Consider the following 16,679-nt stretch of genomic DNA (forward strand, 5'->3'; position numbering starts at 1 on the left):
CAGTACATATAAGTGCTGTACCATTAATCATCACTACCACTGGAACCACTCCTTGACTGGAGGCTGGAACCACATGGCCAAAGTGACTGGAATGTCCAAAGGATGACATCTGCGATATAATGTTTACTGGAGTCCAAATTCCAAGCAGTATTTGACATCTTGAACATCAGGGTATCAAATACAAGCTGGCGTAAACAGCTCTCAAGAATAGATGTTTTAGCACTTGGTAATATTCCACAGATAGTTGACGTGCGATATCAAGACAGTTCCAATATAATGTAGACTTCGTTGAAATGTCAATATGACAAATTCAAACATTCGTAGTAATTAGTCCTAAGCACGACATCCTAGTGCTTTTATACAATAACTGTTCACGATGCCTTTCGGGCCAAGCCTGTTGCTATGTTCAAATGGCGGTTGCAGCCAGCAATTCATGACGATAACAATTTTATGGTGACTAGCACAATGTTCAAAGTGCACAAGGATTCTCATCGCAGCCCGGAAGGACCAAAAATTTACGTTGTGAACGACGAAACGATATATCGGCCTCACATAACAAAGTTCATTTCCATAGGCACACAAATACAATTTTAAAACAAGTCAGATGGAGGACCAGACCGCCCCAAACGAGCAGACAAACACATCACTCAGAAGGTGATTCAAATATGTATTACACATGAATAAAGCACTGCATATTTACACGTATCTACAGCAAATTCAGAGGTACACCGAAACCCGTGTATTGCTGCCGGTCGCCATGTTCAGTGTTAAAACAAAACGCAGCAGCACGTTGCCAACTGTGACAAATGAAATGCGGCAGGCGAGTACCAACACAAAAGCCACAACACACACCATGGCATCCTTCTTGGCATTTGGTACACACAGTTCTTCAGCTGGTCCTATAAGGGATAAAGATTAATAATAATAATAATAATAATAATAATAATAATAATAATAATAATAATAATAATAATAATAATAATAATAATAATAATAATAATAATAATAATAACCTTATTACGTGAGGCGGCAAGTATTCTAGTGCACTCTTCTCAGTTTTATCGTTTGTTTGCTTGCTTATTTACGGTATCTCCTTTCCAAGTGGATAATTATTTTGATTGTTGTTTTCAGTTTCGAGTGATAATCCATCGCCTTTGTAAATAATGAGTGTTTCTCGTAAACGTATGATAACTTGTGAATTGTAGGCAGAACTCGACAAGAACTCTGACGATGACTTGCTAGATTTATGAGATTTCTGGAAAGGAAGTATCGTAAATAAGGAAACAAACAAAGAAACAAACAAAAACGATAAAATTGAGAAGAGAGCATGTGTTACTTGCCGCCACGCGTGTTTTATGTTGAAACGGCAACAGCAGACTGCACAGCTCGGCGATGAGGTTAGCGCGGGCTGGCGAGCACGAGGTGGCGCTCTGCATTAGATGTGCTCCACTGTACTTGTTGGTGTTTATTTCATGCTTTGACTCTCATACTCAATCAAACATTAATCTAACAGTCCTGAAAGACCTTCAAGACAGTTAATACAGTGCCATATTATTCCTGTGTTAAAATATTTCCACTGACGAAATATCGCCGGCTGGTCTTTTTAGCTAGTGTGACCATTGACGCTATATCGTCAGTTGGTCTTTCTGGCAAGGATTGTCACTGACGATATGTCGTCAGCTGGTCCTATAAGGGTTTAAATCTTAACACAGCTTTGTTTAGCGCTTATTCCAAACGAAAAAATACATCCACGCTTCGCCACAATACAAAGAGTAAAACTTCAATGAGCCTACATACATTGTACTTATGGTTCTTGCAGACAAGCGGTAGGAGCGCAACATTACTCTACACCTCCCGTCTAAGCGCAACAACTGTTCTGAAACTTGGCTGGTTTTTTGTATGCTCTTCCATATCTACAACAGAATATGGTGTCAACTTCGAGAGTGAACGAAGATGTCACTGGTTGTTCAGGCTGGTTGACTGCAGGCGATCCTTCTCTCAGTGGACGGAGTGTTCCTTCTGGTGTCTCCACAATGCCTGAGCGAGGAGAATCAGCTCTACTAGCCACTATTCCTTCCGACTGGCGTTCTTTGATGATGACTCGCGAACCAGGTTCATATGATTTCTCTGCAGTGGAAAGATGACGTTTATCATAGTCATTTCCTTGATACTGACGATGGGATGCAGCGCAAGATACATAGTTCACCGTTAAGATTTGTATTACCTGTTAATTACGTGCACAGTGAATTTTATAGAATTCCTTATTGAGATGCTGATTGGTATTGTACGACATATTATGTAGTTTTAGGGTTATTTAGATGTGTTCGAAGTTTCTGATTATTTCATTATTTTTTGCTATTTGCTTTACGTCGCGCCGACACAGATAGGTCTTATGGTGACGATTGGGTAGGAAAGGTCTAGGAATGGGAAGGAAGCGGTCGTGGCCTTAATTGAGGTACAGTCCCAGCATTTGCCTGGCGTGAAAATGTGAAACCACGGAAAACCATCTTCAGGGCTGCCGACAGAGGGGTTCGAACCCACTATCTCCCGATTACTGGATACTGGCCGCACTAAAGCGACTGCAGCTATCGAGCTCGGTATTTAATTTTTGAGAGAGAATAAAGAATACAGAGAATACGTGCCACTTGGCCAGATATTGCAGGACTTAGATTACCCCTAGGGCTCCGGTCTTGAAGACGGAGTGTCGTAATAATACCAATCAGCTGATGAAGTGTGAAATTTTGTTCGTGGGTTAGCGTTAAGAAGAAGACTTACGCGAAAATTTAATTTGCCCGGGGACAAAATGTTTTTGGAATTACAATCTGACAAGCATTGAAATATGTCTGGTAAGGTTTGTGCTATTTTTGGCTGCAATAGCTTTGCACTTGTGACGCTATCGAAATTTTTCTTCCGCTTTTCCAGAGAAAAAAAACAGTGTAAGTTAATTCCAATATTTTAAAATATTAGTGTACACATCACATGAGGTTAACAAGTTTTCTCATCTTAGATTAATTAAATAAATCGAAAGTAGACAATGGTATACAAGTTATACTCATAGGTTAGATTTACATTTGTTGTTTTCTTTCGTTGTAGGATTGATCGATGGGTTATAAAATCATATCTGGGGCCCTCTGAACCGAAGGCCTCAAGTACTCGGACAAAATAAAAATCATTATTGAGTGGCATTATTTCTGTTAGTATTAACATTCAACTTTCGTAGTCAAACAAAACGAAACTCATAATTTAGTTTCATTTTTCATGACTTTTCTACACTCAAATTTTGTAGTTTCAAATTTACTGCCTGATTTACGACGTTGGGCCACCAGGCGCGTCACTGTCAACATGTCTCTCAGTTTAGTGCAGGGGAATATGGAAGTGTCCAGTATTGTCTATAGTGTATTTGGCATGACTTTGTCCTTCTGGAAATTCGAATTGCCTGAGAGGTATCCGATCTTTTCAAAAAATAATGATTGATAACTATATGTATTTACGCGTTGAGCTATAGATATGGTGTACACGATTCCAACTATCATTGATACTGACACCAAACAGCCTTGTGAACCGAAGAGCAGTGGATTCAACACTAATCTTGGTCATTTTAGACTTACTTTTAACCCCAGCTCAGCCGCGTCCCAATGAAGGCTGAACGTGTACTTAAACGGTATCCAGAGCATCACAATATATCTCAGTGACTCATAAACTATGGATTCGACATCATTATCGGTTATTTTCCATTATTTTTACATGTCAACCTCTTCCATCCCCAACCTCTAGCGGGAATTGGGATGTTTAATTTTCATAGTGTTTTTTCAGGTGTAAGTGATATTTACACCAAGTATCGTCGACAGCTATTCTGAAACATATCCACACACATCCATAATACATAAACAATGTGGATAATAATCTAAAGGACATCAGAAGCATCGTACACTGCTAGGAAGAAGCTAGATCAAAGGCTGATTTTAACTGTATAAATATTGTACGAATGGTACGGATTATTTATTGGAAAGGGATAACGATTTATCTTATTCTCGCAAGTAATAAGGCGGGTGTTAACACAGTATATTGTCAATGTTATTTATGTATATGACATTGTCCTAATTTCATATTACAAGTTTCAAGTACTACAATGTCGCCACACATGATGAAAGATTGTTATATGATGCCTAACTACCAGATAATGATGAGTTAAACTTGGGAAGTGGTCCTGACGGATGTGGAGAGTGTTGAGATGGATGCCTAATTATAAATTAAAACCCGAGAGATGGGGACGTCATCTTCCCGAAGTCATCAGTTCGATAAGTACCAGAAATAAGTGTATTTCGTCTATTCTGCTATGTAGTTGCCTAAAGCAGTGTAGAATCAATTTGTGGTGTAAATGTGACATGTATAGGCAAACAATATGAGTGATGCCGTATGGTCGTCGATCATTATTTCATACGGGACAGGGAAGGTTGTGATTTTTCATCATGAAGGAATTATAATCTCTCTTGTGCTATATTTTGAATCCAAGGGATGAACAGTATATATTACGCAGAATATTTCTAGGGATGGTCGCTGCATTCTATTAAGGTAATATCATCGTAAGTGAACCTCAGTGTGTAATTTATTACATAGGTATGTAAGATGATTAACATGTGTGTAAATTGGAGTCATCTAAGATCATATTTTCACGTCATATGCATAGCTTTCTCTAGTAAGATGATAGTATTATAGCACTGATATTGATTTTATGGGTATGTAAGATGAGGTAGTCTTCGAGAAATAATGTGCTTGAGTATTTGGAAGTGAGACCTGGTACAAAATGTTTTGCTGACATGTTTGATTTAAGAACAATTCTTCCTTGTCATCTAGGATTTTTGTGTCACAGCAAGAAGATAGGATACACATGTTACTACAACTGAGCTTGTGAAACATAAGCCACCTCTACTTGTCTGACTGATAAAGCTATTTCTGTCATCTTGAATTTCATTATCATCAGCAGATACAAACGCCCTAAAATAACCACACTTAAATTCTTTAATAATTCTATACGAACAGTAACCCCTATGTAAACTAATACAGGAAGTACATTTTCTTTCTGGTCGTCTATGTCATCATCCCCAACAACATAAAGAGCCTGTGGATACACAACATCTGTCACATCCTTTGAGGAATAACTATTTATAAATATATCATCTTTTGATATATCAATATTTTCTACTCTTTTTGACTTCAAAATCAAGGAACAATAACTCTGAATTCTCAATGTAGCCTTTGTTTCAAAAAATTTGTCACACAGATACACTGCAGTTTCCACCACTCATCTGTCGATACTTCCCAAACCTGTCCTCAAGGTCATCAGTTTGAACCCTACCAGTCAGGAATTAATTCCTTTCCTTTACAGTGATACAGTGCATAGCCAAATCAATCAAAGGAGATGAAGTTTTGGACAATGCTACCTGGGACTGCTTAGTAATTCCTACTGAACCCTCAATTGCCCATTTAGCAAACTTGATCATAAAATGAACAGTGTGATTGGAATCAAGAGTTATTGGTTCTTGAAATCTACTTCTCAGCCTTTGCCCCTTGATGACAGTTTTCACATTAACGATATCCCACCATACAAATCAACTCAATAAAATTTGCAGTTCCTTCCACATTTTCAATATGATTCTTTGGACCTAATTCACTCATAACAGCAACAGTGTTATGATTAAAAATGTTCACAGCAAGTTTTACATTTTTCCTTTCCGGAGTAAATGGGTACAAGAGTTAAGTTTTGTAGTTTTGAACTACTACACGGTCCTCACAGTTTCGACCGTGGTTGCGTCGTTACTGGCTAAGTATAGAAAGAAGTCTCAAATTTTAACAATGTTTTATTCACAAGTCGAAAAGACCTGGTGGCTACAGCTAAGAGTTCACCGAAGGTTGTGAGCTTCGATAGATATGCGGTGCTCAGTTTTATATTAACAGATAAAACACAATTATCATTAGGGAATGAATGGAAAACATATTTTGAATCATATAACCAGGATGTTAGGATACTAAGAGCGCCGACTCTAGTATGACAGATAAGAAAGTGACCGCTGCCGCAAGCAAAACTCCATAAACATATTATTTGGCGACAGACCTCCTTGTAACTTGAAAACAAGATACCATTAAATAACTATTTACAATCTTAGAACTGATATCTGGTCTCCTCCAGCGGTCTTGAATGAACAGAACATGCCGTCTCTGAATTAATGTGAATATAACTCCTCCCCCTTCCCCCTCATATTATTGTTATTGTCCTCACTAACTTGTAATTTTCTTGTTTTACACTTTGCATACAATTTTTCACACGTTTTATACAGTCTTTGTCTACACAAAAAATAGTATACATAATATAATACAGATAATTATTCCGTTATTTGGAGTAAATTCTTTTACAATATCATATTTTGAACAGTTCAGTTCATTTGCATCGAGATAGAATTCTTTTTGTACACATAACAGAGGTATTTGATTAAAGTAATTCGTTGGTATTGGCTCCAACGTGATTTCCATAGTGGAAATTGAACGTGAGTCATTTGAATATGCAATATTTGATCCTGAGATACGTACAGTCTTGTGGTCATTAGCACATGTTTGTAATAATGCCTGTGGTCTTGCAGTAAAGAAAAGGAGGCTCTCATTATTTAGCGCTTGAAATAATTGTACATCATTTCGTACATTAACACATTCACATCCAGTTGTTTTTGTTAAATTACAAGGTGTTACTCTTATTGCATAATGGATACATACATAGGATTGTGTTCTTTTGATACATGGAATAGTGGACCATTTTGATGTTGGTCCCCGTAAATAATAATTTTCAGAGGGAATAAATGCAATGTTGTCAATAGTAGGTACAGGGTAAATCTGATTCAGTTGATAATTATTTTCATCAGTAACAGGTACAGAAATAATTACAACTAATTTTTTACCCAGCATTATCGTTGGGTTTTGGTGAATTTGAAATTCTCATACAGGTGATAAGGATCAGTATGTATTAGGGATTTTGTGGGGTAAATTGAATACAAATGTTTTAGAATATTTCTTACATCTTCCTGAGAAAACTGTTCTACAATGGTTATATCATCGAAGGAAAGGCTGATGGTGTCTTCCATAGTCTTGATGATCCTTCCTAGTTTATTTATACACATTAACACCTATTGATGTTGTTCTAATGTGTTTATCTCGAAGTCTGCCTTCTCTAAATTATTTTTAATTATACCCAAATTGAGGTTGACATGGTTCATTTCTTCGTAAAATTGATTAGCAAAGAATTACTAAATAAGAAGAGATTATTAATTTATTTCTTTAGCATTACCTTTCCTTAGTGATTTAATTTGTTTTTGCAAGTTGTCTAAGTCGTCTTCATCTAAATTACCTGAAATAAATGTAATTCATGAATCAACGTTTACTTCTGTGTTTAATAGGTACGAGTTTGTTTAGTTCATTCTGCGTCTCTTTTAGTGTATTAATTCATTCTTGAGATAGATATGGGAAAGTATTTTTACAATACATTATAAGAGGTGAAACTGCATTTTGATTATTAATATAAGATTAGTTAGGAGAGAACTATCTCGGAGTTTCAAGATAAAAACTGAAGTACGACAGGGCGATGGACTCTCTCCCATTCTGTTCAATACAGTGCTTGATAAAGTCTTCAAGAACTGGGGATGTACTCTGAGGAATCTAGAAATCAAACCAGTTGCCATTGGAGCCGGGACCCGAAAGATTGAGATCAGGTGCCTAGCAATCGCAGATGACATTGCAATCCTAACCAACAACTATAAGGATGCTGTCATTGTTATCGAAGCCCTGCACGAGATAGCAGTGAAGGCAGGATTACATATATCGTACGACGAAACCAAGTATTTGAGACTCGGCATCCCGGAAACCTCCCTTTGACGACCGTACATGGAACGACTGAGAGAGTCAATCGCTTCCGCTATCTTGGTGAATGGGTCCATCCCAATGGTAGAGACGGTACATCCATCTTAGAAAGATATACCAAACTCACTGCAGCGTACCAACTATCCCACAACCATTATAATAAGAGGTGCATTTCGAAAAATGCTAAGATCTGTCATTACAAAACTGTTGTCAGAGCACAGTTTTTGTACGCCTCAGAGACCCACCTGATGAACAAAAAAGGCACCATGGATGATCTAGAGAAAGCCGAAAGACGTATCCTCAGGAAAATGCATGGTCCCAGATTGCTCCCACACGGAACCTACAAACTTAAATCGAACTTTGAGCTGTATCGACAGTTAGAATCAGCCAGTACCAGCATGAGACGTAGGAGGCTTAAGTTCTACGGACACCTACAACGAATGGACAGCAACAGGTTTACCAAGAAGCTCTTCTCTTTGCTTAAAAGCTACAAGACTTGAATCTTGTGGCTTAATGAAGTCCAGAAGGACTTGGATTCGGCTGGGATTTCAGATATTGATATAGAAGAACCAAGTACCGAGCTGCTGCCAACTCATGCTGTTCCAAGGGTACAATACTTGTGATTGAAATTGAATTCTAAGCACATTTCGAAGCTTCTCCTTTTAATAGAACTAACCATTTAAGCAACGTATTAACTTTCAGGGGTCCCAGGCGTTCATTGTTTTCTGACTCCCTTCACATTTCCTTTCTCTAAATGACCCTCTTAAGCAGCAGTGTGACAATAAGTAGCTTATATGTTAGTGCAGGACGTTCTCTAATATTGTTGGTGGAAATTAATCCTGATATATGAAGTTGCAGGGACGTGATTGTTCCACAAACATCCAAGCACATTTTCACATTTATTATAATCTTAGGGATTGTCTCCAGTTTAATATATTCATATACCGATAAATCTGACAACTCTTTAAACTGTGATCATCATGAATACAATTACCATCAATATATTGTTTCTTGAGTGCTGTAACATAAGAATCCCTATGATCAGAGTGCTATCATCCTGCATTATTAATTCTTGTATGTTTCAGTCGTTCTATTTGAATATGATGGATGGTATATATGAAGCTGTTGGGTTTGAATATCGACGGACAGACAACTACATGGTCAGTCGTCTACGTTCCAAGGTTCTTCATTGGGCCTGCTTACTTGGTCATAAGAAATGCATCAAAGCTTCCGCCGCAACTGTTGTAAGAATGCGTTCCTCTTCCACCGAAAGGTATTAAAAAATTGAATAATAAATATAATACAATAATATAATATAATAATATAATATAATACATTTTGCCGACGTCAATTATTAATTAATTTATTTATTTTAATTACCTCTTATTGATTTTAGTTCTTAATTTAGTAAACATTATTTCCAAAATATAGTTGACCTGTACTATCCTCATCAATTAGTTTGAGTGACATTTCATTAAAAGCATTAAGTTACATTTATTCATTGTACATTAATTCATTAATCGTTGTTCATTATGTCATCACTACATCTCATCTACAACAACTATCATGAAACGAACTCGGACTGATGAGTACATCGGATACGACTACTGCATGAGAAAATCTGATTTAAAAAAGAAATACTAACTTGACACATGCATGAACAGCTGTTTTATATTCATAGTCACACTAAATAAAACATAATCTGTAACGAAGGGCCCTACGTAATACGGATAACACAAAATCCCCAAGAACGTACATCTGCACTGACTCTACTGCAGAGGGAATAGGATCGCTGCCTCAAACATAGCAACCACATGGAACTGAATCCACAAATAAAAATTCGCTACAGCCACAAATCGAAATTTGCGTTGCCAAATACACAATAAATATAATTCACATATAACAACAAAATAAATCCAGCAATGATAGTCATCATTGAACTCCAAGTCCATTGACCTGGTCAAGAGTCGAAGTGGCGTCCCTCAAGATGTTTCATTACAGTAACCTGAAAATCCCTACCTTTAACTAAAGTGATACTCAAATTCGTTAAATCTTTAATTATCTATGTGCTGTGGCCTACTTGATCAAATGCAATTATAGAAAAATGACATCGTAATTAGTCTTTGATGGCGCTATCTCGACGAGGTTTAATATTTAAGTTTAGAACGCTGTGCTGTGGGGAAGTCTAGACTTGAAAAATAAGCACATCTATTTCCTTCGCGCCTCGGCTATAAAACTGTCATCACTTGACGGTATCTCCTTACTCAAAGTAAGCTCAGTCAGTTTCTTCCAAGTACTTCATATAATCCAGTCTCCACTGGGCTTGTAAACATATTCCTCGCAGTCTGCATTCCGGAATACACAATATCTTGCCTTCAATTATAACGTCTATTGGTTCAAACCTCACCAGGATTCACAATTATTATTGCTCGAAAGTACTTAATCTCTTTACATTCAAATATCAAATTCGACATACTCCATTCCACATTATCATTGGTTCTCTTCCTCTCACTGAGTGTTAAAGTATCCTATCTCAAACAAGACGAAAATAAAGTCAATAATGAAATACTGAGAAATATGAATTATCTCACAGCACATATCATTTACCTGACAGAAATCAAATCACTTATCTATTAACAAAGACTCTAAATATAAACTTTAATGTTCACTGACGGTTGCTGGTTCAAATCCGTAACGTAATATAAATGATTTTCTCTCGAAGAGTGGAAAGAATTATTCAACATGCCACTACTACTAACATGCCCCAAGAAATACTTAAATGTACTAAATGCCATCTATCCTTATAAAATATTAACACACACTGATATAATTTCGCAATATCTTTAACACACGCTTAGATCATTTCAGAAGATCATATAACATACGCTTAGGAATATATTCTAAGGGTCAAAATAACATTAACACACGCAGATTATATATAAAATACACACCCCCAAGGCATTAGTACTACAAAATTTACTATCTAAATGTAACTGAACCTTGCTACATATTTAAATCAAACCAAACTTAACCATTACATGCAAGAAGTTATTATTTGCAAATCTACGCAATTAGCTGATCATGCATAGTGAAGTTAGATAAAATCAGATGTACTTATCCCTGTGCGGTTCGCTCCATGATTCAGACATGAACCATCTCAACCATCGGGTTGGCCTGTCTATGAGGTCCTCACTCCATCCTGACGGAAATACAACCGTCTGTAAATATTCTCCTCTTGGGGTCCATGTTCCTGTCTCAATTTTGCGTAGCCTATGGCACAATTGGTACACACGTGTCCGCACACACCCGAATATCACTGAGTATAAAAAATACAAATGAATTATGATACAAATTACAAACACAAGAAATACATTCTTCTCAAATACTTCATTCCCGGAACAGTCTGATCAGTATTCTATATCCACCAGAATCCGTATGCAATGTTAATCCAATCTCCTAGGTGCCCCGCAACTTCATCAATAACTAGGTTTAATGGTGACGAACAAGTCTATCGGCACTTTACACGTTATTATTCAGCCTGTAACAATTTAATATAGTTAATTCTCTTATGGGGAAATTCCCTGCGGATTAAGTTCCAGCGATCTAACAGTCCAAAGTTCCAGAACTGGAATGACCAGGCCGCAGACGCCATAATCCGTGAACACTTTTCGTGGGGAGTCTCAGGGCAAAAACTGTGCCCTTTTCCTAATGTGTTTGCTAGGAGTACCCGATGAGTCGGGAAATCTCAATTCTACACTGGCGAGGGATGAAACTATCTGACGTGGAGGCAAATTTTTCCTCCAGGACAGAGGAGAAACCCCTCTTCGCTGCTAATTTGGTGTAAAATGAATGTAGAATTTGATAGACGTGAAGAGAAAGAAGCTCTTCTTAAGAAACGGCTCTTTTCAGGGTTGAATTTTGAATTATTTAGTGAATTGGAATAAATCGAAATTTAGGGAAAGTGCTCCTTCCAGTTCTGCCTGCAATTCTAAATGAACTGCGAGTTCGGATAAGAGAAACAGTAGCAACAAACATTGACCGTGGGATATGATATGATATGATATGATATGATATGATATGATATGATATGATATGATATGATATGATATGATATGATATGATATGATATGATATGATATGATATGATATGATATGATATGATATGATATGATATGATATGATATGATATGATATGATATGATATGATATGATATGATATGATATGATATGATATGATATGATATGATATGATATGATATGATATGATATGATATGATATGATATGATATGATATGATATGATATGATATGATATGATATGATATGATATGATATGATATGATATGATATGATATATGATATGGCTTGTATAAATGAAGAACGAAATCACTTACTGATTAGATATGTCATGTTGTAAAAGAAACATCTGTAATGAATGTGAGAGGAATGCAACGGATTTCTGAGGGAATGAAGCAGGCTAGGAGCAAAATGAAGTCAGAGTGATGAAGACTTACGACAGTGACCCTTGGACAATTCACAAGAACTTAATACCGAACATACAGATTTCTGTGCATCACAGTCGATTCAAGAATAAACTTGTAAATTAAGAGCAAGATAATTACGAAATAATCATCCCATTTCAATGCTCACTATGTACAGATATGGATAAGGCTACTGAGGAATTCCCTGAATCTAACAGGGAGCGTAATATCCACTCTATTCCCTCCTCCATTTACAACACAGGTCAAAGCAAGATTTGAACGTAAACTTATTAAAACAGACACTCTCGTTTATTGGGAAAAAGACAAAGGAGTTAGTGTGTTAACACCATCGTACACTATAATGCTTCGAGTCAGAGTGGGCAGATCTCTACTGTAACGATTCAAACCCCGTTACAAGTATTTCTCTGTATTATTATTATTATTATTATTATTATTATTATTATTATTATTATTATTATTATTATTCCGGGGTTTGCGTAGAGCAGGAAGATGTGAAAGAAGGTGCTGGTGTTGAAGGGGTCTAACTACAATATAAAAATTTAAATTAAAACTTTAAATAAAGGTTACATTTCTTTTCAAAGAACATACTTAAAAACTTTTCACTTAGTGAAATAACAATGACAACAATAGAAAACCCCAGAATAGGGAATTTATCAATTTTGGACTTCAAGCCCCAGATTTAAAAGTTTTGAGCTTCAGGCTCCAAATTTCCAAGTTTCGCAAATGTTGTGCCAGCCCAATAAGGAGAGATATCTCCCAATACCCAGTGTGCACGAGCACTTGGCTCCAACAGTAACAATTTTTTTTTTTTTTGCTAGGGGCTTTACGTCGCACCGACACAGATAGGTCTTATGGCGACGATGGGATAGGAAAGGCCTAGGAGTTGGAAGGAAGTGGCCGTGGCCTTAATTAAGGTACAGCCCCAGCATTTGCCTGGTGTGAAAATGGGAAACCACGGAAAACCATCTTCAGGGCTGCCGATAGTGGGATTCGAACCTACTATCTCCCGGATGCAAGCTCACAGCCGCGCGCCTCTACGCGCACGGCCAACTCGCCCGGTAGTAACAATTTTCGGCCTTCTGAAGGCACCCCTCAATATTACAGTAAACTTAGAAAAAAAAAAAAAAACTAACATGCTCCCCAACATTAACCAATTTCTAACAGCCCGCTTAAGGCAACATTACAAAAAAACTTTACGATCTCTAGCCTCTCTAGGCACAATTTACAATTTAAATTTCTTTTACACAGGGATATCTATTACCCAACCTACTGGGCCTTTGTGGAAAAAGAACAGGTTAAATTAATGGCCCTAACACAAACTGAATGTAGGTGTACACTTTTACTCCTATAACATTACATATAAAACCCTAATTGGGCCCTCGGCCAGATGATGCAGAGGCTAATCCCAAGCTACTGAGGTGACTCGAATGAAAGTTAATTTAATGCATTACAGGAAAGAAAAAAACAGTTACAAAATCGTAGTCACCTTAAACCAAGTTGAAGGGAAACTCGAGAGTGTAACGCACTCTCTATCCCCGAATTGCAGTTAAAGACTTTATGAAACTTTACATTAGCCAAAAGGAAATTTAAATTTTAGAAAACAGGTTACATAGTTAGAAATTAGGACCTTCCTCTCGTGTAAGTCTGCGGAGGTAGCTACAGAAAAATAAGTCTGGTGGTCATTACCTTTGCTGATTGTCTTCCTGGCGAAGAATGAGGCGCCCCGCCTCCTGTCTTAACACACACACTCTCTCTCAGAAATACGGCGATCAAGAGACAAGGTAGCCGCAAAGGCCGCAGCTTATATACACAAGGGGATGATTCTAGAGGGTTCTGGACTAATCCGGATACACCCTCTCGATTTTACTAGCAGAATCAAAAGTTACACCCATAAAACCAACAAGAAGCCTGTGATAGACTGAAAAATAATTAAAGAAAATTCCTATTGGCCAGATTCGAAACTGGCGGATGAGAAAAAAGTGTTGTAAACCTTGAAATATAAAAAAAAAATGAAAGTTAATGTACTTGAGAAAACTCATAAACAAAATTTCATTCAATAACAAATTATTTTACCTTGCACCAGAGTGCATGACCTCAGTTTTTGTAATGACATCTATGGAGAAATGTCCAAACTACACCAAAACAAAACAAGATAAATCCAATCAGTTTAGGAAACTTAGAAATGACAAACTTCTCAATTATTCAGTAGTGACATCTTCTGATTAATGTCCCAACTTCATGCAGTAGCAGTTTCACGTTGTGTTGGATAGAATGAGTTCATTAAGGCGCTTCTTTTGAATGAGCGGAGTTGAGGTGTACCTCTCGGTACAATTATTATTATTATTATTATTATTATTATTATTATTATTATTATTATTATTATTATTATTATTATTATTATTTGTATTATTATTGTATCTGTATTATTGTTATAACTATTACTGTAACTATTATTATTTTTTGTTTCAATTCTATAAACTGATTTCGCTCGTATTAATTAATCATCGCTTGCTTTGTTGTATTTAATTTATTGTGTATTTACAGTACATGTATGTGTATATTAGCATTAAAATCATATAGAGTGAGATTTACTGCCTAATATTGGATATGGATATATTATTTGTGACACTACTTTTAAAATATTACAACGTATGGTGCAATACTGTTACAGTAACTGTCGAGTCATCGCTCTGTCATTGTATGCTTTTAGCGATGAGATAATATTCAGGGAGTTTCCACTTTGCCTGAGGCTGTTTCATCACAGTCTCTAACACTTGATAGCCGGGAGGGAGTGACATCATGGCTGTTTTTAGAGGTGAAATGGGTGTTATATCATGTGACAACTAATGTCTATGTAAAGGGCAGTATCATATAGCAGCTAGTCAATTGGAGTCAATTGGAAGGAGATAGGTGATGAACAGTGAGATTGTCCTATGGAGAGTGAGGCCGCAGTTGGTCAGTTCGTCAGTTGAAGATAGAGCAGTGATGTGGATACGTAATCGTAATCGTCGGTGACCAAATGGATTATATGTTCGTAGTGTGTTTCGTGTACCTGTTCGGTCGGGTTCTTATATCAGTTCGGTGACAGCCGAATATTGAGTCGTCGTAATGCAGACTAACAGTTATCAGGAATTACTTGTAAAGTTGATTGTGAAGTGTGAATATATATATATATTTTTGCTATTTGTTTTACGTCGCACCAACACAGATATGTCTTATGGCGACGATGGGATAGGAAAGATCTAGGAAGTGGAAGGATGCGGCCGTGGCCTTAATTAAGGTACAGCCCCGGCATTTGTTTGGTGTGAAAATGAGAAACCACGGAAAACCATATTCAGGGCTGCCGACAGTGGCGCTCGAACCCACTATCCCCCGATTACTGGATACTGGCCGCACTTAAGCGACTGCAGCTATCGAGCTCGGTAAAGTGTGAATATAATTTCAAGCCATGCTATATCTCGTTTGTGAAACTAAAAGGATACATTACCAAATTAGATTTGAGATACCTACAGCTGATATCAATTCAAGGAATACTTCGTAATAACACTGAAAATGTTCAAGGTACAATTAAGTGAACCAGTGAGGGTTACATTTCTTGTACAACTTTTAAATGTCCGGTCAAGAGGATTTCAAATTTAATGCTTATCGCAACAAATCTTGCATTTCAGTTACAAATTTAAAGAATATATTTAAAGAATATATTTAAAGAATATATTTTGTTTGGTATCAAATGCAAGTAATTGTTTTATTTCAATAGTAGGTCAGATAACCTCGAATTTTAATGAGGAAACCAAACTTCAATGTCCTTTTCCTAGAACCTATATGTTATGCTGTCAAGGTAAGCTTATTACCTCACACCCTAGATATATTCAAGACTCTCATTCTATTATCGTTACATTTATTTGTAGCTGGCGTCCATCAACAATTGGGAACATGCATCATTTTCAAAAAAAAATTTTTTGAAAAGTACACCAATGAAATAGTACGTAAACGTATTACATTGTTTTAAGTTGCCTTGTTTTCTACCATTAAAAAATATTTAATAGTGCCTTTCCGCAAGGCGAGTGAAACGGCCTCTGACGTAAGCGGCGCGCTGTGACGTCACGATCCAGTACCGCATGCAGCTCTACCAGCCATTGTGCATCAGCCGTTGCTAAAAGCCGATTGTTTATTATTCATGATCGCGAATAACTTCGAAATGACAGAAGAAAGGTTCAAAACAGCATAGTCAGACAATCTACCATGTGTAGATGTCATCATTCTTGAAAAATGTGAC

General features: G+C 36.9%; 1 protein-coding gene across 1 annotated transcript in view; it reads left to right on the forward strand.

The window, feature by feature from the left end:
- LOC136859064 (uncharacterized) overlaps positions 1 to 16,679 on the forward strand; it is a 792,234-nt gene that overhangs the window by 731,949 nt on the left and 43,606 nt on the right. Inside the window, exon 40 of the mRNA XM_068225768.1 lies at positions 8,988 to 9,175. Coding sequence (XP_068081869.1) covers positions 8,988 to 9,175 — 188 coding nt within the window. The remainder of the gene's footprint in view (positions 1 to 8,987; positions 9,176 to 16,679) is intronic.

Source organism: Anabrus simplex, chromosome 1, assembly GCF_040414725.1.
Source record: "Anabrus simplex isolate iqAnaSimp1 chromosome 1, ASM4041472v1, whole genome shotgun sequence".
NCBI lineage: Eukaryota > Metazoa > Arthropoda > Insecta > Orthoptera > Tettigoniidae > Anabrus > Anabrus simplex.